Raw genomic sequence first — 23,836 nt, 5'->3', positions numbered from 1 at the left:
TTTATGCAATAACTGAGTTTTCGATGCATTTATGTGCATAATTCAAATTTGAACTACATGCACATGCTCGAGTGCATATAAATTGGTTCAAAAATCAAATATGTGTCCTTGGGTGCATGCTTAGGTCCCATGCAAGAAATGGGAATGAATTTCAAACACTAGGGCACCGTTGATTGCCGACAAAACATCGAGATGCCTGGTTTTTAAATTCTAGTAAATCCAAAACTCGTCTGAAATTCATGAAACTTGGCATGCTATCATGGAGCGGCATCAACATGTCGTGGTACAAATTTTGTCCCATTTGGGGCGGGTTTGGGTATATGCTTCTCACAAACCGGAGCTTCTCATAATAAGCATGATGGTTTTGGTAGGGAACGTCCCACCTTTGGGGACAAAACGATATCCATTGCCTCTTATTGATTTCAGTTTTTTTCTCGTGTCAACATAGAACAAGAAGAGTGTTGTGTGAATTTTTGTGATTTTTCGGGGTTCGTTTGGACATTTTTATGCATTAACTGAGTTTTCAATGCATTTATGTGCATAATTCAAATTTGAACTACATGCACATGCTCTAGTGCATATAAATTGGTTCAATAATCAAATATTTGTCCTTGGGTGCATGCTTAAGTCCCATGCAAAGAAATGAGAATGAATTTCAAACACCAGGGCACCGTTGATTGCCGGCAAAACATTGAGATGCCTGGTTTTTAAATTCTAGTAGATACAAAATTCTGTTAGCCATTCACGTGATGCCACATGTCTTGATTTTAATGGCTATAGGAGGTGCCGTGCGGACAACTGCTTGACCTTGAATGAACGGGAGGCGTGCGAGCGCCGTCCGGTGCGCAGGCCGACCGAGAGGCGTGCAACCCGTCCTTGAGTGCGCAGGCTCACCGGGAAGCGTGCGAGCTGTACGCTGCGCAGGCTCACTGGTAAGTGAGCCCTTTGACTTCCATGGCCGCCCACCTTGCTTGCATCCTCTCCATTAATGGCGCCAAAGCTGCAGTTTAATTCACTTTTTAATTATAAAACACTCATTGCAAACGTTTTAGTTAGAACACCCGTATGAAAACCGACAACTTCCCCGGGAAGCCAAGAGAAAATGTGCCGAGCAGGATTTCTGCAGCTCTTGATCGCAAATGTTTTAGACAGAACACCCATATGCAAAGTGAGAGCAGCACAGGATTTGTGCATCCCTTCAACGCAAACGGTTGTTTTGGATGACCCGTGTGCAACCACGTACAAATAATTTGGTAAGCTTTGTCAATCCTTGTAACACTGTGATTTGTTGAAATATGAAGCTAAAAATCACTAGCAGTATCTAATTTTTGCAACTAAAATTCAGTAATTAAGCATAGATTTCATTCATAGATTAAGCAGTTGTTCTTAATTTATACAAACTGTTCAACTCGACAGCTGAACCGACCAAACTTTTCCCCAATTGTTGCCAACCACATACTGAAATAGCTAGTTCGACTATATATACTAGATAATTTTAAGTACATTGTACAGTTCCACCACATCTATCGTCAGATGAACTGAACAAAATAGCCCCTAAATACTACTACTTCCGGCTGCCTTTCCTCTGCTGAGCGCGCTCAGTAAGAGGCGGCGGAGGAGGATCCTACCGACGAGCTGGGCAACCACAATGCGGTGCCTGCCGCTAATGCAGCTTTAGCGATGCTCACCTCGAACGCCCTTTGCCGCTCCAGACGACCCCTCTCGAAGCAGTGGTTCTCCTCGTAGATCTCCTGATTCCTCGCCTCTGAGGTGGCGTGTGCCACGGCCATTGCGGTGGTAAGGCTCTTTGCGTGCTTGACGAGGCGCTCCTCCTCCTCCCGCAGGAACTCGGTGTAGCACGCAAGGTCGCTGTCGCACGTGCGGGCATCCACCTCCGCCTCCCACCTTTGGGCGGCAGTGGCGGAGCGGGTGATGACCCCAGCGGTCGACAGTGGGCTGGCGGCCACGGCGGCCGACGACGGGGTGGCGGCCACGACCACCACCTCCCGCCTTCGGGCCGCGGTGGCGGAGCGGGTGATGGCCATAGTGGCCGTTAATGGGGTGGCGGCCACGACGGCCATCTCCCGCATTCGGGCCGTGGCGGCGGAGCGGGCGATGGCCCTGGCTTTCGACGGTGGTGTGGCGGCAACAGCGGTCGGCAATAGCTGCCGACGGGCACCGGCGGCGGAGCGTGTGGTGGGTGTTCCGCGCACACCCAACAGGGACGCCACGCGCACTACACTACGCCGAGGACTGCGCCGCCCCGCGGTGTAGCCTCCCAGCTGAAGCTGTCCTCTAATTATGGCGGAGTGGCTGAGCGACGACGACGGACCGGTGCCATTGGCGATTGTGGGAGAAGTAGACGAGATAAGCTACAGGGATGGAGGGGAAAATGTGACGCGGGACTCGCCGGTCGTGAGGGTATTTATAGTAGGCTGGTAAGCATTGGGATTTTGGGGGATTTCACCGAGTCGGGTGGGAAGCTTGCGCAGGAACCTATGAGGTTGCGCGGGAACGGGCTCACCGACGATTCATTGGCGCCACCGTTTGGCAAAAAGAACGCCCCCGCGCGCCGCGCAAGCTTGCGCTGTAAGCCATCTGCAGTAGTGGGGTGACAAGATGTGTGAGAGGAGGACGAAAGGCCATGTACACATACGATTAATAAAAAAAGTTTGCAATTTAATTACCTACTATACCACCATCCTTGTTTATAAGTATGATTTAACTAATAAAATATGAATGCATGTCGCCAAAGATTATATAGTTGGATTTGTATTTGAACATAGTTTCCAATTATATAATTTTTAAAACATGCATTAACATTTTGTTGGTGAAATTTGAGGGCAAAGTACGACACGGAATATAAAGGAGACTATAGACTAGACGGAGGTGGTACCACACAGCCGCTCTCTACGCAACGACGCAACTGTCGGCCGACTTGTAGGCAACCATTTCCTGCATTTTCAACTGCTCTATGCATGTGGTTGCTTGTGGTTCAGGAGGCCGCGACGCGCTCTGCTCGCGTTCCGCCACGCGCGCTCTGCTCTCGCGTCCCTCCGGGTGCTCGGCGCACGATCACGTACGTTCGTGTGCAAGAGGTTGCGCCAGGCGCGGTGCGACGATGCAGTTACCCGCTGCAAAAACTGCCTTACACTACAAAAAATACACTTCCATGATGATACATGTTTGTCACAGTAGGTCGCGTTTTTTGTCATGCATGTACATCCATGACAAATTTATGACAGAATCAAGATAGTCATACCTGTGCTGTCGTAGAAGTGTTCCATGACATTACCAAAATTATCATCACGGAAGTATGCACTTCCATGACGATAAATCACGCGTCACAGAAGTTCTTTCGTCAAGGGTGACCAACACGTGACATCCATCGTAACGGAACGCCGTTAAGCTATCAGGTCGGGTTTTGGATCCGATAACCCGTTAACAGCCCCGGCCAATGGGGATTTTCCACATGTAAAATCATCATTGGCTGGAGGAAACACGTGTCGGCTCATCGTTGGGACATATGTCATCCACTCATTGGACAGAAGGCGCCTATGATACGTCGACACGTGGCACGGCCCAACAGAGGCCCATTCCTGTGAAAAGGCCGGCCCATTTGACTTGGTCAAAAGGTGGCGGGCCGGCCCATGGAAAGCCTGTTAACGGCCTGTTCACATATAGCCCATTTACAGCCCGCTAACCCAAGACCCATTACGCCCTATCCGAATTAGGCCCAGTAGCGTCATCTGGGCCATCCAATATGATTCCAGCCCGTTTTAACTTCTGGCCCATGTATTTGGCCATGACGTCTTTTGGCCCATGTGAGGCCCTATGTAACTCTTGGCCTATTAACGGCCCGTGGTGAGACTGGCCCGTAATGAACAATGTATCACTTTACACCCATTAACGGCCCTTGGTGAAACTGGCCCGTAATGGATAGTGTATCACTTTATACCCATTAACGGCCGTTATTCCATTGGGCCGTTTCCAGCCCATGTTATCTTTCGGCCTACTCAGAGCCCATTTATTCTTGGGCTCATTTCCTGCATTCATTACTTACGGCCCGTTACTGTCATTTTCTGCCTGTGGGCCAAATTCAGCCCGTGGTTACAGTCGGCCCGTTTGTGGTCCATTAATACGCTAGGCCATTTTCATAGCGTCATCAAATACGACCTATTAACGATGGCCCGTTTACGGCCATAATGCGGCCTGTTATTGCCCATGTTTGGCCAATCGATCATACGTCCCGTATAAGGCCCATTGATACAACCCGTAGAAGGCCCATTGTTTCTACGGCCCGTACAAAGCCCATGGTTTCTACAGCCCGTAGAAGGCTACTGTTTCTACGACCCGTAGAAGGCCCACTGTTTCTACGGCCCGTAGGAGGCCCAGTGTCACTACAGTAAATATTAGCCCATGGTTATTGTGGCCTAGTTTTAAAAAAATAGGTTATTGCAGCCACTAGCAAACCACGGAAAAAGAACTGCATTGACTACAAGCAAACAAATAACAAGACAACAAGGAAATAAATAAGCAAGAAACTTATGCTAGGCTATCACGGCTATTACACATATTACATCCACTGGGCATCAAAGTTCGCCACCAGTGCAAATATAGGGAACAAAGCAGCATATAAACACCGCAGCAAAACAAGTCCAGAACTGAAACAACTTCAGAAGAGTTCAAGAAACAATATCCTGGGCACCCATAATGCTGGCAAGATGCTTAGCAAGCTTATTAACTTTCTCTTGCTTGGCGCTTAAATCCTCCAGCGCTTGCTGTTGCACAAGAAATGACTGGTGTTTATCAGCCATAGTAACTTGCTATTTGAGTTACTGGCCAGTACCGCTGGCACAAGCGCTTGTAGCTGGCCACTACCGCTGTCCTGTTCAAGAACCCCCTCCAATTCAAATGGCTGATAAACAAGAAAAGAAATTGAATGTACAGACATTGTATGATAGACAGATGTGGTAATTCACATATATGTTGTCTAACCAAACATGACAGCATGACACAGTTTCACATATATGATGCCCAACTAAACAGGATAGCATGACACAGTTTCAGATATATGATGGATAACTTAACGGGATATAATGGCATAATTCAACATATGATGAGTACCTAAACAGGATGACATGACACAACTATATGATGTCTTTCTAAAATAGGTGGGATGAAATAATTCACATACATGTTGTCTAAGTATACAGGATGGCATGATATAGTTGACATAATTGATTCATATACTAAGAAGCTGGCACTCGCATGTATGATCTCTAAACTAAGCAGATAGAATTCAATATTGTGCATATGATGTGTAAACTAAGAAATGCAAGACACCATATGCATCATATGAGAAATATAAACATTGCAACTTAGAGCATACACCTCAGGTGGGATATAGGACTGGTCATCTGTCTCTGAATCCTCCTCTGAGGAGCTCCCTGTAACCATCGAGATATATGCTTCAACAGGTACCATTGCCTGCTCTAAAGACCTTGTTTTCACTCCAGATTTTTCCATAATCGGCTCAAATGGCTGATACACATGAAGAGTAGTTCAATATACATAGATTGTCGACAAATGGAATACGTAATGAAAAAAAAGATGGCATGAGATAATTCACATATATGATGCCTGGCTCCATGGCGGTGCATAATTCACATATATGATAACTGGCTGAAAAACATGGCATTGCATAATTCACATATCTGATATAGAAAGCAAACAGGAGGCATTCACACAAAGCATGTCTAATCTAAGCAGATGGCATGGCAATGCAAGACACCATATGCATGATATGAGCAATATAACCCAGCCAAGTTAGAGCATGCACCTCGGGGGGGGGGGGATACGACTAGTCATCTCTCTCTGAATCCTCCTCTGAGGAGCTATCTGTAACCAGCAAGAAATCTGCATCGACAGGTAGCACTGACTTCTTAGAAGACCTTGTTTTCATTCCAGATTTTCCCATGACCGACTCAAATGGCTGATGCACACGAAGAGTAGATGAATGTATAAACATTGTTGACAAATGGAATACATTATGGAAAAGATATGGCACGATACAATTCACATATACGATGACTGGCTAAACAGGATGGCATTGCATGATTCACGTATATGATGCCTGGCTAAAGAAGATGGCATTGCATAATTCCCATATACTCCCTCCGTTCCTAAATATTTGTCTTTTTAGAGATTTCAAATGGACTACCACATACGGATGTATATAGACACATTTTAGAGTGTAGATTCACTCATTTTGTTCCGTATGTAGTCACTTGTTGAAATCTCTAAAAAGACAAATATTTAGGAATGGTGGGAGTATGATATAGAAACCAAACAGGTGGCATTCACACAAAGCAAATCTAAACTAAGCTGATGACATATAAGATGTATAATGTAAGCAATGCAAGGCACCATATGCATGATATGACCAACATCAGCATGCCAGGTTAGAGCAAACACCTCAGGTGGTAAACAGGCGTGGTTGGCTCCTTCTGAATCTCCATCTGAACAGTTATCTTCCTCTGGAATACTATCTGGAAATGCAGGAGGGGGGGGGCACTTCGCCCACCATGGAGCGGCGTCTGCATGACATTATATTCGCACGCAACAGTCTTCTCTTTTTCGCTACATGTTCAGTACGATTGTGTACAATATCTGACATGCATAATAAAAAAATAGTTAGATTTTGTAAGGCCTAAGGGGTGCATGCAAAAATCATGACTGATGGTAGCAAATGAGTGGATGGATCCAAAACTAATGATAGCAGGTAGATTATAGCTTCAGTTTAAAAAGATAGACAATGGATCATCTATTGTTTGTTGCCCACCCAACATGAACCACATAGAAGACCCAGATGAACCAGATAGTAGACAGATACTATTCATTGCTGGCTCGATATGAGACCCATGGGCAATTCAAAACTCAAGATTGAACGATAAAGTAGCAGGTAATAATAACCAATGTATAACGTAAGCAAACACGAAAGACTGCGACCTCTCTTCCGGAACTGTGTAGTCCTCAGGTTCATCTGCTCAATTCGATGATGGTAATGCAGTTGGCGTGGCTGCCGACAACAGGGAAGATGATCTGAGGCGGCGAAAGGAAGTCTGCAGGGGGGATCTCTGCTGCAGTGAACGCTTCTGTCGATGGTGCACCTCAGGTGGGGTGGATGACGGCACGACAGGAGCAGGACATAACACACAGAGTTTTATTTGACACCTATATGAAAATGAAGTAAATCTGTAAGGGCTCCTTAGAATTGGAGGATTCTATAAATGTAGGGACAGGAAAAACACAGGAATAGGATAGGAATACACGTGCAAAACAGAGCATTTGGAAACATAGGATTTTGGTCAACCTGGGTGTTTGGCTCACATGAATTGGAAGAACAGAGGAATGGAGAAACAAAGTGATGCGACGAGTGTACAACCTCTTTGGCATAGCCTTGTGGACTTCAGCATCATTGGGTTGGACGTGGAGGATGGTGATGATGCTGGTGTGACTGTCAGAGGCGGGGAAGAAGATCCGAGGCCTCTGTAAACTGCGCCGAGGGTACTTCTCCGCTGTGATGGACGGTTCCGTCGTTGGAGTAGCTCCGCTAAGGTTTACGGCGACAAGGCTGAAGCATGACAAGACAGACAACGTTAATCTGAAGTGGGACCCTAATATCATCTGCAATAGATGATGTAAAATACATCACCAAAAAGTGCTAGATGTAAAACGCATCAGTCGCGCCACGACTGCTCCGACAGATGCTGTAAGTACTGTTCACTCTAAACTTAACTGAAGAAAATGAACTTCACAGTCGAAACTGAATTTTACTGTCGAAATTGATTGAACTAGTAACAGAGCATTGCAATAGATGTTTAGGGCGTTCGAGCACTAGTAGCAGAGAAGCAGTGATCTAAATCAGCAGACGCTCGAGCAGGGAACGCACTAGCAGAGAGCAAGTCGTGCAGTAGCACCATGAGCGAGTGCTAAAGCAGCAACTCCTCTAGCTGCCAGAGGTCGTGTAATAGCAGCAGCGCAAGCAAGAGCAAGAGTAGAGTAGCAGCACGAACGAAAGCAGGAGCAGTGCAGCAGCGCGACCGACAACAAGAACAGAGCCGCAACGTGAGCGAGAGCCGGAGCAGCTGCAGCTAGTGCTGTTGTGGAAGTCGCCGCCGAGGAAGCAACGACATGGGGGAGAGACGCCGTGGATGATGTGGCCGGCGACAACGCCATCGATGGAGACACACCATGTCTGCTCGGTATCGAGCACCGGCAGCCCCGTGAGATCGAATAAAAGATAAAATGCAGCGGTGAGTGCAGAACCTCCTTGGTGGTGCCGAGTTGGCCTCGGCTTCATCGAAGGAATTGGTGAGGGTGTTGCGGTTCCGGTGGGGCAGGTCAAGACGGCGCTGTGGGGATTGAGGTGGCGCGATAGACGAGACGAACATCGGGGCAGCTCCTTGGAGGTGGAGGACGGGGCGGCTGATCTGACGGGACAACGAGATCGACAACAGATCCTCATCCGGTGCGGTGGATGAGGGACGGCGAGCTATTGCGGTGGACGACGTAGTCGGGGAAGAGTCTCCGGCTGGGCGGCGGTCGGGAGGCCGACGGAGCAGCGTGGCGTTTCACGGGTTTTGGTGGCCTCGGTGTACGAATGGGGGGGGGGGCGAAGGGGGAGGGGTGAGCCAAGCTTAGGGACGCGCTTGTCCGAAATGTAGGGTAAGTTACCAGCGTACCCCCACTGGTTTTGACACCGCGACGTGGAACTTCATTTCCGGTTGAGGGGTAGAAGGGGGATTTCGCGTGTCTGGGCTGCGGGAGCGATTTCGGATGAGGAGGGAGTTCTCGCGCGCGTCCAAATTTCAGGATAACAAGGCGCGACGCGGGTTGAAGAAGCGGGACTTTCAAAGCAGGTGAGACAAAAGATACTCGAGCTTGAAAATTTCGGGATAACAAGGTGCAGATTCCTTGTTCGGCAGAACAAACTTAACGTGTAAAAAAACAATTCATACAAGACACAAGAGAGTCATGTCCCCTTTTACTATAGGACACGACTAACCACCAGTCGACTGGTGGTTAGCGACAAATCCGCACGATTGTACACCTGCATCCCTCCCCGCGCGTGACCCACTTCGGCAGCGCCACCCACGACCCAGCCTTCTATCGCGAGGCCCACCGTGCGCAACGCATTGAGGCCCAAGACAGTTAACACAACCCCTTTGGCCCACCACCCCCCTCCTGCACGTGACTTACCACCCCAAAACCTAGTTTCTTACCTCCATCGCAAGAAACATCCACCTGCCCCGATCAGTTCTCTCCTCTCTCCCCGACGCGCCTCCATCGCCGGCGACCTCCGCCCCAGATATGATCCACCAAAAAAAAGTAAACCACGAAAAACACCACCAAAACACAAGGATTTGAGGGAGGGCCCCGGTTTACCACAACAACATCACAGGGGTTACATCAGTTCGTCTCAATTTCGTCATAATCAGGCAAAAAAGAAAGGAGGTAAGTGATTCAACCTCTATACACATGCTGCATTTGCATTTCATACCAATAAAATCAAGGGGAAAAAACATGGGGAAAAGAACAACAAGAACTAAATAAGAAAAGCAAAAGCATGCAAAAAGGTAGTACTTTTACTACATGTGTGTAATTCCTCGGTTGTAATTGAGTTACCACTCAAATTCAGTCAGGTTACCAACAAAAAGATTGACTAAATTTTCCTCTTTTACAGCCAAAAAGTTGCTAAAATTGGTCCATGTTCCTACCTACAGATTACATCATTGAGTTACCTCATCATTAAGTTACCAACATAAACACATATAGGTTATCATCATCAATCTATCAAGCTATCTTTTTTGTAGCATGTTAGAAAATACATGTATGAATTTTCTCATTAAAACTGACATACCATCTCGATTGAATATAGATTACCAGAGTGTGTGCATTGAGTAATCTGCATCCTTTAAGATTTATTCAACATAAAAAAGATCCTTTTCTTCCTTTTTATATTGAACAAACCCATGTCACAACAAGTTATCATGCTAATTCATTACAATTTACCAGGAAAACCCAGAACCAAAGGTGCTAAAAACACTACAAGAATACCATGTTTTGATTTACATTGTTGCCACCAGACTTTTTTGATAAGAAATGATGTTCATGAAATGAGGTTGATAGAAGCTATCGCTGTCATACTCCCATATGCTGGTTACTGCCAAAATGATACCTGTTATAAAAAAGAAGTAAGCAGTGCAGTAAAAGGAAAAAAAATATAGTTGTTGTGAAAAAATAATCAAAATTGCTTGTAATTGCGGAAAATTAATGGATGCAATCATATGTGCTAGCAGGTGCTGCAACACAAGAAAATGGCGCATGACAACAGGGGTAATGTGGATATCATGATGAGTGGTGTGGGGACAAACCAACAGTGTGAATATGCACACACAGCAAGCTTTGGTTCTGCCAAAATAGATGAAGGTAAAACATTTACCATGCTACCACATTTTTGTACACAAACTTGTTACCATCGTACTTGAATTGCAAGTACCACCCTATGTTATTTACAGCTATCACATTCACCATGAAACAGTTCACAAATCACGTAGCTTGATGCACACAGGTTACCATGAATTTAGGTACAATTACCACACTAACTGCATACGAATTATCATGCAATCTGTATTGCAATTGGAATTACATGCTTTCACTTTACAGCTACAAAAAACATCTTAATGCATGCAAACTTTACCAAGCAACTGGAGTACAAGTTACCACTAGTTTTGGCGTGCAGAAAATATAACACAAAATAACAACTTTCAAAAACATTACAGGTGCTACATCTAGAAGCAACCCGATGGTTCGAGAGACAAGCAAATTACCGACTACTAGCAGCATAGGGGGGGAGAGAAAGCTTCTTTGATCATTCAGTCAGTGAGCCAGCGAGTCCAGAAACAGGAGAGAGAATGCTGAACAGGGAGACAAAAATACCGAGGCATACTCCACTCCGAAACCTCCTAATGAAATGATGAAGTTTGATACTTTTGAGGAAGCTTATGAACACTACAGGCAATATGCACTGAGACATGGGTTTGGAATGAGACTGGAATACAGAAAAACAATTAAAGACAATACTGTAAGTAGAGTCCTCTTGGTTTGTGGGAAATACGGCAAGCCAAAAACAAACAAGGAGGAGACAGAGGATGTGCAGGACCCAAAAGGCATCGTGAAGAAGAGGAAAAGAGGGAAGGTTGTGAGGTTGGGATGTCCGGCCCACCTTTACATCACCCACACAGATGCGTGGTGGAGAGTCGAACGCTTCAACGACGACCACAACCACCCTCTAATAAGAAAGCCGTCCTTGACAAAGTTCCTATCAACACATAGGAACATTCCAAAAGACGAGCAGGACTTCTTGAAGATATTGCACGGATGCAACATAGAGACAGCAAGACAGATGCAACTAATGCAATGGTTCTACGGGAATCCTAAAGATGTACCATACACAACAAAGGACATCGCAAACCAGCGAGCTAAATTCTGGATGGAGTACCGCCATGCTGATGTGGGGAGCACAATCTCGTACTTCCAAGATATGAAGGCACAAGATCCAGATTTCTATTGGAGAATAAAGCTTGATGATGAGGACAGAGTGGAAAATTTATTCTGGATAGATGGTGCATCGCGCAGGGCATATGCTAGATACAATGATGTCATCTCATTTGACACAACATACATGACAAACATGTACAAAATGCCCTGTGCGCCCTTCATTGGCATTAATAACCATGGACAGTCAATCCAATTTGGTTGTGGGTTTGTTCGAAACGAACTATCTGGTAACTTTGTGTGGCTGTTTAATGCATTTTTGCATGCAATGGGTGGAATTGCGCCAAAGAAGATAATAACAGATCAAGATTTTGCAATGAGGAGTGCTATTGATGAGGTGTTCATCGGGATAGTACATAGGAATTGCCGCTGGCATATAATGAAAAAAGCACAAGAGAAGCTTGGGAAGCTGATGGCTGACAATGAGCCACTAAACAATGCATTAAAGGATTGTGTTGACAACAGCCTGGCTGGTATTTTACTTCCCACCCCTCACTAACTTAAAAACAAAGAAAAATGGGCACATAGAAAATGGGTTTAGATGCATGATAACAACAGTTACCATCTAACAAGGTGACAAGTTACCAGAGGATTATAACAAAATTACCTATATTAATTGCTTTCTGTACTACCCCTATCATGTTCATGTTTGATGTACACATTTCAGTTGTTCACCCAACTAGTTACAACAAAACTTTTCAATCACCAGCTAGTGCTGATTGATATGAGTATCTTTTTGTCGCTAGTTAAAAATGTTGCTTGTACTACACACAGAGTGGTATTCGCTTTGGAAAAAAACTTATCCTGTGTGCAAAGTACTTACCATGATGCTTCAACTAAAGTAACCAGGTGTGTGTGACAGAATTATCAACATCAGTGGTGTTCCTAGTAACCAAATATGTTTGAACAAATGTTACCATCCTTCAATACTTGATGTTACCATGTTTATATTATGAATGCAGTTGAGGAGTTTGAGCACAAGTGGTGGGTGATGATGGAAGTGTATGGCCAGACTGACAACGAGCATTTCCAATGGCTATGGGAGAACATGAAGTGTTGGGTCCCAGTATACTATATGCACGATTTTTCCCGTTCTTGCAGACCACGGCAAGAAGCGAGGGTTTTAACTCTATGCTCAAGAAGTATGTCAACCCAAACAACTCACTGGTCGAATTCGCACAATAGTACACTGCGATACAGGATAAGGTGATGGCTAGCGTGTCAAAAGAGCAGTTGGAAACAGTGTACAAAGAAACCGAAATGTACTCGATGAACCCGATGGAGATGCAGGTACGGGGGCTGTACACACATAACTTGTTTTGCAAGTTCCAGGTGGAGATGAAGGTGAAATCAGCATACAGATGCGACACATTGGATGATGGTACTTTCAAGGTCAGCTCAGTGCGGGGGATAATACCAAAATATGGAGACAGGGACTACCATGTGCAAGCAAACATGGATGAAGAGACATACTCGTGTAGTTGCTGCAAGTTTGATCGTGACGGGCTACTGTGCGCGCACGTACTACGAGTTATGGACCAAATTGGGGTATACGAGATACCTGAAAAGTACATCCTAAAGAGGTGGACCTGGGATCCAGAGGAGGATCTTATTCAACCTGATTTCGAACAACCGACAATTAAGAAGTCGATGCCAGAGGAGGGGAAAAGAGTCATGCGATACACATCAATTCTTAAAGAATTTAAGGCATCGACCAAAGATGCTTGCCTAACAGATGACGGGACCAGATTGGCAAGAAAACACCTGTATAATTTCAAGGAGGAGCTTGAAACCCTGAAGAACAATCAACTTAAAAAAGCAAGAAAGGAAAAAGAAGAAGCAAAAGGATCGTTTCAAGGACAGCCGGATCCCTGCTCGATACCTGTGGGGCGGATGAATGAATACAACCCCGTCACATAGCACCAAAACGCCCACGATGCAAGACACCCGGAGAACCCAGCCACACAGCAAACAAGTGCCACTAATGTGCAGCGACAGGAGAACCCCGCCACACAACAAGAAAGTGCTACTAATGTGCAGCGACATGGTAACCCTGCCACACACAAAGAAAGTGTGCGGGTGACGATACATGCTAGCAAAAACAATCATGCTTTTGTCATCCAGCCCCCACATCCTGATGCAGCTCTGTCCTAAAACACAAAGTTGATACTAGATCCTCCCAAGACTACAATGAAGGGGCGGCCAAAGTCAAAAAGAAAGCAGTCAGGTTTTGAAATTGCAAAACCCAAGCCAAAAAGGAAATGTGGTGTGTGCGGGAGTCTGGAACATGGGCAAATGCAAATCTCCCCTAGCAAGATAAATGAAGAAGGTGCTATTAAAATGGAAGATGGTGGCTACATTTTTTCATGGACCATAATGTGCAAGCTACAAGCCCCATAACATTCCAGTTATCAGCATTGTATCATGGATTTATCATGACTTTGTAATGCAAAAAGTGTATATCTATAATTTAAGCAAGCTATCGGTACCCTATTATGCCAGTTACCAGCAAATGTTTGATGGGATTGACATGGATTTGTAAATCCAAAATTTTTATATCTTAACCAAGCTATCAGTACACTATTATGCCAGTTACCAGCAATGTATGATGGAATTGACATGGATTTGTAAATCCAATATTTTTATATCTACATTTTTTGAAGGCTACCAGCACTGCATTGTATTACTTATGAACAAAAAATTAGGCCTGCTTGCACTTCTAAAAATTGCTTATGAACAAATTATAATCACAGTAGTGAATTTATCATATAGTCATTGACTTTGGACTGTGTATACTATAGTAAAACAGCATGTCAACACTTTTCTCCATGGCATTGTCATGACAGATTCATATAAAAAAGTTATCATCATAGTTTAGTAGAAGTTATCACACTGTCGTAAAAAAATATCACCTCATCACCCGCTGCCGAACAGATGATAACGCCACTGTTTGCATTTGTTTTGATAATGATCTAACCACCCCAGTGTCATAATTTTCCGGAGAGCTGGAATTTGTTCATGAGTTAAGGCTGGAACATTTTTGCCATCCCACACCTCAAGGTACATGCAGGCAAAAAATCCGCAATCAATGCTGAAACATTTGTGATGAAAAAACCAACACAAAATCAGTTTAATTGGAGTTTGTGACCGGGTCAATAAACATGGATGAGAAACATATAGTGGGATGTTAAAAAGAGAGTGAATAATCCACAACTAACCCATTATCCTGTTTCAACACATCAATGTACACAAGTTCATAGTCCTGAATCTGCTTATGCGAGTCCTTGTAATTTATCAACCAAGCCTTCTTTATAGCGTTCATGTATCTTGTCGCATGCTCGAGAAGAGAAGGACTATCTTGTTCACGCAATGAATCTAGAACTTCAAACAGCTTCGCCCTAAGATTTAGTGACAACACATACCAATGCCCGTCATTTGGACCGAGGCCCAACTTTTTCAAAGCAGGGAATAGCAGCTGCAAAAAATTAAAAGGTAGTAAGCATAGGAGTTGTAAAAGAAACAAAATTACCAAGATAACAAATGGTCATGAAATTCACATGGGAGGCAACTAGAAAAAGAATTATCAGGGCAGAAAGGTCAAAGTTGCCAGTGGCATGAAAGAGGTTATAATGACATGAAGAACAAACAATATCCGCAGATAATAGGAAGTTACATGATATTAACAGGAAGTTACCAAGACACTAACTGTAAAGTTACCAGCAAACATAACATACCTGATCCTGGTGACTAAGAATGTAAGACTTGTCCCATCGAAAATACTTCAATACACACTTGGATTTGAAGTCTCCTATCAACAGATACACAGATAGCAGCCAAGGGAAGATGAGCCTATTTGGCGTTTCCTTATACTGGAGAATGCGAACATGTAACTCGACAATGCTGGTTGATAGTTGCCCAACTCACTTCACACAATTGGAAAGCTCACCAAGGGTGACCCACCTACCATCAATGTCGATGACCCTAACACTACAAAATACAAAAAAAAGATTTAAAAAATACATTTCAAAAAATGGCACACAAATAATGACTTATGTTAAAAAAGATGAGAAAAAGGATGGAAACATACTCTTTAATCTTAGAGTTAGAATCAGTAGTATGCTTGATAACTTCATTGTAAACATACTCTTCCTCCTCGCTCGGTGTGAGGGTGGCAAAAGGCGGGAGCAGGTATTTGGACGGGTGGGTGACCCTAACTTTCCGAATAAAGGATTTAGGGGTTGAACTGCGTACTAAATGCTCTGCGCGAGGTGGTAACTCTGGTGTAACAAATGTTGGACTTGGAGGGTTGTCTGGTAAAAACAGAAAAAACATAACTAAGATGTATAGTGTAACAAGCACATGACTAAAACAAAAAGTCAAAAAAAAACAATGAAAAACATGAGTTATCAGCAGATGGGAGAAAGAATTATCAAGTGATGGGTCAAAACTTATCAACTGCCACATGTTTTGATTATCAAGTGGTGGTCCATAGTTGAAAAACAAAGAAAGGGGTTTGTGCAAGGGTTGCAATGTTCATGGAGCAGAAAAAAAATCACCTATTTGAACATTAGATTTCCCTTTTAATGCTGGATTGTCATGCTCAAATTCTTCCCACCACATGAGAACCTCATCATCGTCAATCTCAACATCATACACTTGCACACGACCAGCTTCCGGTGTTACTTAAATAAAAAAAGAGCGATGAGGACATGAACAGTAGTGATAAACAAGATAAATTGTTGCAAAAAAACTAGTATTAAAAATTGAGACAAGATACAAAAAGTTATCAGGAACACAATATAGAAGATACCAGGTAATGTGAATGTGGATTACTAGCACAAATGTATGGGCCTTTTAAGGAACAAAATAGATATCACTGGTGCATAACGAGGAACAGCTGTGATATCAACAAATCATCATAACATGTAAAAAGAAGACCAAAAAGAATTGTATAGCCCAGAATTGGTAAATAATGCATATGTGGCTGGAGTTATGGTGTCAATGGTTCGTAAATTGTCAGGATTTGAACATTTGAGTTACCAAGATAGTGTCATATAGCCTTATCAGGGTAATTCAAAAATGAGGGAATAATAAAAAAGTTCAGATGAATAAGAGTACACACCTGCTACTACCAGTGCAGTATTGTTTTGTAAGCATGACAAATAAATTAAGGAAAATAAATAGGCAATGATAGGAGATGTATGTATCATGCATTTACTAAAAGTCAGTAACGGATAACATCGGCTTTCAAAACTGACAAAGTTACCAGGGGGAAAGAGGATAGAGTTATCGTCTATGCTAGCATCGTACAAAATATTGTAGCGGACACAACAGAAATATATATTCCGGGTACTGAAAGCACAGATGTTCATTTACATCACACAAAGCATAGAAGTAGTATTACATTCATCCATACACACCGAATGATAGCAAGTTCCAAACACATAAATAAAAAGAGCACACCAGGGCACAAACAATATGATGTACACTGACATATCTCAATCCATCACTCTCGCTGCATAAAAGCGAAGACATAAGGTCTTCACTTACCAGAGTTGGGTGGCAGAGCCCAAGCAACCGGTTGCGCCTTGGTAACTTTCACCACTGCCTTGCCCTTCGAGCCAGCATCAACAGGTGATGCGAGCCCTAGAACGGCGACAGGGCCAGTAGCTGGTGCTGCAGGTGGTACTTGAGCCGATAGCGCCGCCGGAGGTGCTTCTGATGCTGCAGATGGTACTTGAGCCGATGTCGCCGCCGCAGGTGCTTCTGGTGCTGCAGGTGCTACTTGAGCAGATGGCGCCATCGTAGGTGCTTCTGGTGCTGCAGATGGTACTTGAACAGATGGCACCGCCGCCGATGCTTGTGGTGCTGCAGGTGGTACTTGAGCCAATGCTGGTGCAGCTTGAGCCGTTGGAGTTGCTTCAGTAGATGGTGGCACTTGTGGACTTGCACCAAAGATGGCATCAAGCCCAATAGAGCAGCTGGGTGGCGTAAAATTACCATCGTATTCTCCAGCTCCAGGGGTGCTCGACTCCAACGTAGGGTCAACTACTGCTTCAAACACCTCAAGTAACACACAAATAAGGAAAAAATGCATCAGGAAAACATGTAGAGGACATTGTATTTGTTAGTGCCAGAAACATTAACTTGAGTTATCATGGATTAAATAGACAAGTTATGAACATAAGAAAGTTAAGTTACCAACCTGTGCCAACAGTATTATGGGCATCATTCTCTTGACCTCCAGGTGTAGCCGTATCAATAGGCATATTGACTCGGGTACCTCCCACAACTTTCTCAGCGACACGAACGGCTATAGCGGAAAAAGATTCAACACATCATCAACATAAAACATCATAACATACAAGAAACAAAAACAAAGGTGATGGCGAACAGAAATACCTTCACTTCCATCATGCACTATATTTGGGACGACTTCATTTTCACATTCAACAGCCACAGCCACGCTAGCGATATCTTCAACAACAGCAGTAACAGTTGCCGCTGCAGCAAGCTGAAAAACAACATCATCAGCAACACCAGCCGATGTTGCCACAACAACATCAGATGCGCCCTTGCTAGATGTTGCTGCTTTTTCGGACGGAGATGTCGCCATGGGAGATTCATTAAGATGGATAACTTCTGTTGTCTCCGATGACGTTGTCTGCGACAATGTTGCCCTTAGTCGTGGAGAGGATCTGTTCTTGGCGAATTTCACCTTTTTCACAGCAGTTTTATCTTTTGAACGACTCAAAAATGGGTACACAAGGGTAGTAGTGAGATTACACATGTTGTTAAACCTAATTTACCACATGTTTCAAACAAAAAAAAGATGTCACATACTTCAGGTGTAAGTAGCATCCAGGGAAAAAATTACAGAGTTATCAAGGACTAGAAATATAAAGTTACCAAAATGATATGAACAAAAAAACCAGCAATTAGTTTTGAATAACTGCAAATTAGAAAGGTATGTGAACACCTTTTTCCTGATACACTTGGTGAACCCTTAGCAGCAGCAACTTGTTTCATAGGTGTACTGAATGAAAAAAATAACCAAATGTTACAAGCACATACAACTATCAAGATTGGTAACTCTAAATTATCAGGGGGGCAAAGTTGAGTTATCAATGTTCATCAAAATAAGTTATCAGAGAACAAGAACAAAATAACCATCTTGCTGGTATGTGTAAAACAAAACTATAGTTTCAATGCACATGAAAACAGTATAGAAAAACAGAAAAAGAACTATTGAACATAAACAAAAGTAAGAACGTGAATACCTTTTCACTGGTGCAATCCCTGAATCCTTAGCAGCAACAGATTGTTTGCCGGGTGCCCTGCAAAGGAAAAATGAGCAAGTTGATTATCAGCATGAAATTACCCAAACTACCTTACTCAAACAACTGTATTTACCATGTTGTTTCAGGCACATAATTGATAAAAAAACCATGGAAATAATCATTCACCTGCGTGGGGCCTCCTTCCGCACAGTGGATAGTGGGACAGAGACACCGGTTCCTTTTTCAGCCAGAAGTATACCAAGCTCCTAGACCACAACTTTCTTCACAGCTAAATGAATCTCAGATGCTGACAGTGCAATTGGTGAAGACGACCTTTGCGATGGGCTGGGAGGCACAACTGGTGAAGTTGGACCAGGGGGGTGATGGCACAGTTGGTGAAGCTGAACGGGAGGGTGATGGTAGCCTCAGTTTCTTGCGCCTCTAGTAAGCCAAATTTTTCAGAAGCTGAGTACCGCACCGCTTGACAGAAGATTCAGTGGTCGCCTCAGCTTGCGTGTCTGTCAGACCTTGCTGGCTGAGTCCTCCATCACCTGATTCGACGGATGCTGCATGAGATGTGCCAGTGAGTAAGATCTGAGACTCATTAAGGTTATCATCGACAGGGCGGACAGGCGTGTCTTCAACATCTGGTCCTGTGCCATCATGAGCTTTGATAGTTGCACCATCAAGATGTGTGGTGTCATCATCAGCTGGACCGCTGCCCATATCTACATCCACAGTACCACTGCCTGAAGCAAGCAACAAAAGGATCTTTACAGCGATGACGAACAACTCGATAGTCCATATCATTAAAATCATCATCATCATCGGAGTCAGCATCAGAATCAGAATCATTGCCTCCGTGATACTCGTCATCACTGTCAAAATCTTCAGCAACATTCTTTCCAGGGCTTTCTGGCCGTCTGCCTTGCGATGAGCGCGTAGTCCTTGACGTCATACGGGCGGCAAAAGAGAGAACGTTCAATGCAGCGTCTAGCTGATGGGATGCATCTGAATGGCCCTCATCATCTAAAGCGGTGAATGATTCCACAAGATTGCCTAGGATGCCAGCCATGGCGGACGTGAACTGAGCAACTATCTGAGTTGATTTGGCAAATTTCTATTCAACATAAAAATGCAAAAAAAAGAAATAACTTGTAAGTTATCACCAAAATGCAACAAAAGTTATCGTGAGTTAACAAAAAAGCACACACAAAAGAACAATACCAAAAACAAATGTGTGGTGTCATTGCAGTAAACAAATGAATGTATTCAAGATTTAGCAAACAATCAGTCACCATGAAAAATGAAGATCAATATACGAGAAAGCTAAAACAGCACAGTTAGATATCAGCAAAAAAACTTAAGTTATCTAAGAATCATCACAAGAAACTCAACCAAAGTTATCATGATATCAAGTTATCATAGGAATGCAACAAAGTTATCAAGGCATTACACTAAGAATTATCACATGGTTGCATCATAATTATTGTCCTTTATAGAGGATATGACACATTGGAAACAAACAAATTAGTAAAGAGTGTCAAGTTGGCATCAAAAGACGGTCACCACATTGAGTGCGACAAATAAGTTATCAGCCAATGAAAGAGCATAAAATAGCAAAAAAAATCAAGGAACTAGGTTACATGCTCACCTCCTGATTGCAGCTTGGGGCAGTATGAACACACATAAACTTGTCAAGACCTTCCAGACCACCAAACAGACAGAAATTCATGCCAAACTCAAGCTTCAACTGGAAAAAAATGTAGCGACATGTCAGATAAGTAACAACAAAAAACAATGAAAAGAAAATGCAGTTGCAAAGTAGTGTGTGAACTGAAAAACATAGATATATATTACCGGTAGTTTCCCGAAAGAAACTTTGTCAGCCTGAACATCCTTGTTGAGGACAAGAGTTATCAGCTTCTTTGTCCAGACATTGATGGGAAAAGGACCATCAGGCAATACGATGCCAAGTGTAGAAAGATCAATCGCATGAATGTACAGTAGCTGATAAGAAAAATACAAGCATCATGGTAAACACAAACAAAAATCAGACACAAAATGACAAATGACAAATGACAAAAGAGAAGGTAAGAGGAAAGCATCGTCACTTACATTGTAGAAGAGAAGGCAACCCCTGGTAGGCTTGCGTTTCAGCAGCGCCTTGTGTAGTTCATCAACAATAAATTTGGACCAATTGAGATTTTTAATACCATCGATGTCACGCTGCAAGTTAAAAAACAAAAAGAAACTGAAGTTCACCGAATGCACCACAAAAAAATATGAAAGTTACCACACTGACATATAGTAAAGTTATCAGGCACACAAGAAAGAAAATGACATAATTACAAAAAAACTTACCGGCATAGCATACCATCGGGGGCTAACTTTGTTGGAGGTGGTCGGGGCAATGACTGTATTCCCCGCAAGCAGAAGCCACATACGCTTGAAAGTATCATCAGAATTTTCAGAACCCTTTATGAGATCAACGAGTTTAGTCATTTTAGGGGCATATCCAAGCTCGCCAAACAACTCAAGCCCTAACTCAATATCAGCTTCATTAGGGAGGTTGTAAGGGACATCCTTCCCTCCACGCGGCACGCCCATAACACGATGCACATATTCCTCATTGACCGGAAGCCTGGCTCGACCTGGTACGATCACCTCACGCGAATTGGGGTCGTAGAGATCAGCAAGCCACACACTGAGATTGTTGAATAGATGGTCACACTGGATATTCCGAAGGCTATTTAAATCCATACCATCAATGGCAGCCTTCCTATCATCATTCATGTCCTTGCATGCTAGAAGAAGCGAACTGGGTGAGGCTCTGTTTCGTGGAGGAGGGCGTTTCGCCTTTTTCGAAGGAACCTCATCGATTCCATCACCATCTCCTTTGCGCTTCCTCGGCATTGTCTCCCTGACACGAAGGAAAAAAAGGAAAGCGAATGAAACCATTAGATGACTTTGAAAAACTGATATCACAATAAATGCAACATTTATAAAACTGGTGTTTGACAAAGCAATAATACAGCTGATAAAAGAAAACAAGCAAACTGCACTTGGTTCATCACACCCGCTAAAAAAAAGTAAAATAGATGGCATAGGTATATAAAAGCATGTGTGACTGATAATTGAGGCACAATGCAATTGGTAAGTTACAACCAAATTACCAGTGATAAAAAATAGCATTCACACATGTTCATTAATAAACCAACCAGACAAATGAATGAGAAATGTGCATTATGCTACATGTAGTTAGACTAGAAAACTACTGGTAACTATAGTAACATGATAGTGGTAAGTGTAATACCATCATCATGATAATTTAACCATAACAAGACAACACCGATAAATAGCAGTGTTTCAGCATCTGGTGATTTGAGTGCAATGTCATTGGCAAGTTCAATATAAACATCATGATATTTGAACAGAACAAGACATCACAAGAAAATCAAGCATTGTAAACATGCTAATTGGAGCACCACAAAGCTTAATCAATAGGCACACCACATCAAACAAAACCAACATAAAACAACATTATGTGAAAAAACTTAGGGTTACATTTCAAATCCTCAGCCACTGATGCACAACTTGAAATCCATAAACACCAAACACTATTGGATGTCCTAAACATCCACATCCACAACACTAACACCAGACCAAAATCTTTATTAGAACTGACCATGCTTACCACCACTAAGACATATCCACACCCACGCTTACCACAAATTAGACCAGATGTCCGAGCCATATTCAACTGGAATTAGAAGGTGACCTAATCTAACCTAATAGCAACAACAACAGCCAGAATCGAAGGGTCCGAGCACCAAAAATCAACGGCGAAGCATGAAGGCGGAGCAACAGGAAATACAGAGCGTGTCGGGTGTGTGGGTGGGGGAAGGGGGGATGCGCTGCTCAACGCCGACTCAGAAACTAGAAGCCGGCCTTAATCTAACCTAATGGGAACAACAAACCACCAGATCCGAAGGCTCCGTGCAGCCTAAATCAATGGCGGACCGGCGGCACAGAAAAACAGGAAGGAAACAGGGGTGGGGAATGCGTTCCTCACCGCAGATTCAGATGCCGTCCGCCGCGAACCGGAACGCGCCACCACCAGGAACCGTCGTGGACGAGGGGGAGGGGGAGCGAGAGGAGATTCGAATGGAAACCGCAGCAGCAGAGGAGGAAGAAATAATGCGGGCAAAGAGGGAGAGGGGGCGAGTGGGGATCGTGCGCATTGGGCGAGACGGGCGGTTTCGGAGGGGCCCACATGTCATCGATGGAGACTAAACGTAATGGCTAGCACCACGCGCGCTGTGCGCAACAGGGACGACGCGGGGCGTTGGATGCGGATCGAACGGCTATCGCTTCGTACGCGCCTGTTGCAAACCACCAGCCGACTGGTGGTTAGATTTCTCGTTTACTATATTGCTATAGATGTCATTGAAAAAACTACGAGAAAAATGTAAAAAAAATTGGGAGAACAAGATTACCCTACACAGTACCAAATCGATTCGCACTTCCCTCAACAACAACAAAAAACAAATCAATTCCCACCAAAGAAAGAGTAATGTCCCTTTTTATATGATTACAGATGCCATGATCTCAAATTTCAATTTTTGAATCCACGTTATGTTGAATTCGAATATATAGTTAGGTGACCTTGCGGTTTATAATTGATGTAGTTGTACATTTTGATCTTCCATCATATATGAACATTTTACTCCACCATGTGAACATATATATTGTCGTCTACCATATGGACTGAATTTGAATCAATTTTCCTTACTTTAATACGATTGTTGTCAAGTTATACAATAATTTAAATATTATCTTGATAACAAAAAACATACATATAGCAGTAATCATATTTCACTATGAACTACATGTACCATACGCTCTCCAATTCAAATATTTGTATCCATTTT

The 23,836-nt window shown here is 43.5% G+C and overlaps 3 protein-coding genes across 3 annotated transcripts; 1 reads left to right on the top strand and 2 right to left on the bottom strand.

The window, feature by feature from the left end:
• Window positions 1-11,038: 11,038 nt before the first annotated feature.
• Window positions 11,039-13,542, top strand: LOC147980433 (protein FAR1-RELATED SEQUENCE 5-like). The gene is made up of 3 exons (XM_087515609.1): window positions 11,039-12,095; window positions 12,585-12,688; window positions 12,823-13,542. The coding sequence occupies exons 1-3, from the start codon at window positions 11,039-11,041 to the stop codon at window positions 13,540-13,542; spliced, it is 1,881 nt and encodes a 626-aa protein (XP_087371735.1).
• Window positions 13,543-17,164: 3,622 nt separating this feature from the next.
• Window positions 17,165-19,977, bottom strand: LOC147980432 (uncharacterized). The gene is made up of 7 exons (XM_087515608.1): window positions 19,680-19,977; window positions 19,381-19,630; window positions 18,903-18,959; window positions 18,602-18,658; window positions 18,025-18,371; window positions 17,828-17,935; window positions 17,165-17,673 (listed from the first exon to the last, which is right to left on the bottom strand). Exons 1-7 carry the CDS (start codon window positions 19,975-19,977, stop codon window positions 17,165-17,167), a joined length of 1,626 nt encoding a protein of 541 aa, XP_087371734.1.
• A 215-nt stretch (window positions 19,978-20,192) lies between these two features.
• LOC147980431 (uncharacterized) lies at window positions 20,193-21,818 on the bottom strand. Its single transcript, XM_087515607.1, has 5 exons — window positions 21,267-21,818; window positions 20,979-21,131; window positions 20,763-20,912; window positions 20,557-20,655; window positions 20,193-20,231 (listed from the first exon to the last, which is right to left on the bottom strand). The coding sequence occupies exons 1-5, from the start codon at window positions 21,816-21,818 to the stop codon at window positions 20,193-20,195; spliced, it is 993 nt and encodes a 330-aa protein (XP_087371733.1).
• Window positions 21,819-23,836: the final 2,018 nt, after the last annotated feature.

This window comes from Triticum urartu, chromosome 3A, assembly GCF_056163025.1.
Source record: "Triticum urartu cultivar PI428250 chromosome 3A, HENAU_Tu73, whole genome shotgun sequence".
Lineage (NCBI taxonomy): Eukaryota > Viridiplantae > Streptophyta > Magnoliopsida > Poales > Poaceae > Triticum > Triticum urartu.
This window is presented reverse-complemented; position numbering and strand designations above follow the sequence as displayed.

What these genes read in the sequence shown, in the direction of transcription:
- LOC147980433 (XM_087515609.1), top strand. Translation starts at nt 11,039, where the DNA reads ATGATGAAGTTTGATACTTTTGAGGAAGCTTATGAACACTACAGGCAA. An exon ending in TGTTGACAACAGCCTGGCTG is followed by an intron (nt 12,096 to 12,584) that starts GTATTTTACTTC and finishes TTATGAATGCAG; the next exon opens with TTGAGGAGTTTGAGCACAAG. An exon ending in ACATGAAGTGTTGGGTCCCA is followed by an intron (nt 12,689 to 12,822) that starts GTATACTATATG and finishes ACTGCGATACAG; the next exon opens with GATAAGGTGATGGCTAGCGT.
- LOC147980431 (XM_087515607.1), bottom strand. Translation starts at nt 21,818, where the DNA reads ATGCCGAGGAAGCGCAAAGGAGATGGTGATGGAATCGATGAGGTTCCT. An exon ending in CCCGATGGTATGCTATGCCG is followed by an intron (nt 21,132 to 21,266) that starts GTAAGTTTTTTT and finishes TTTAACTTGCAG; the next exon opens with CGTGACATCGATGGTATTAA. An exon ending in CCCCAAGCTGCAATCAGGAG is followed by an intron (nt 20,232 to 20,556) that starts GTGAGCATGTAA and finishes GTGCTGTTTTAG; the next exon opens with CTTTCTCGTATATTGATCTT.
- LOC147980432 (XM_087515608.1), bottom strand. Translation starts at nt 19,977, where the DNA reads ATGGCTGGCATCCTAGGCAATCTTGTGGAATCATTCACCGCTTTAGAT. An exon ending in AGTGCATGATGGAAGTGAAG is followed by an intron (nt 17,936 to 18,024) that starts GTATTTCTGTTC and finishes TTTCCGCTATAG; the next exon opens with CCGTTCGTGTCGCTGAGAAA. An exon ending in CCATAATACTGTTGGCACAG is followed by an intron (nt 17,674 to 17,827) that starts GTTGGTAACTTA and finishes TGTTTGAAGCAG; the next exon opens with TAGTTGACCCTACGTTGGAG.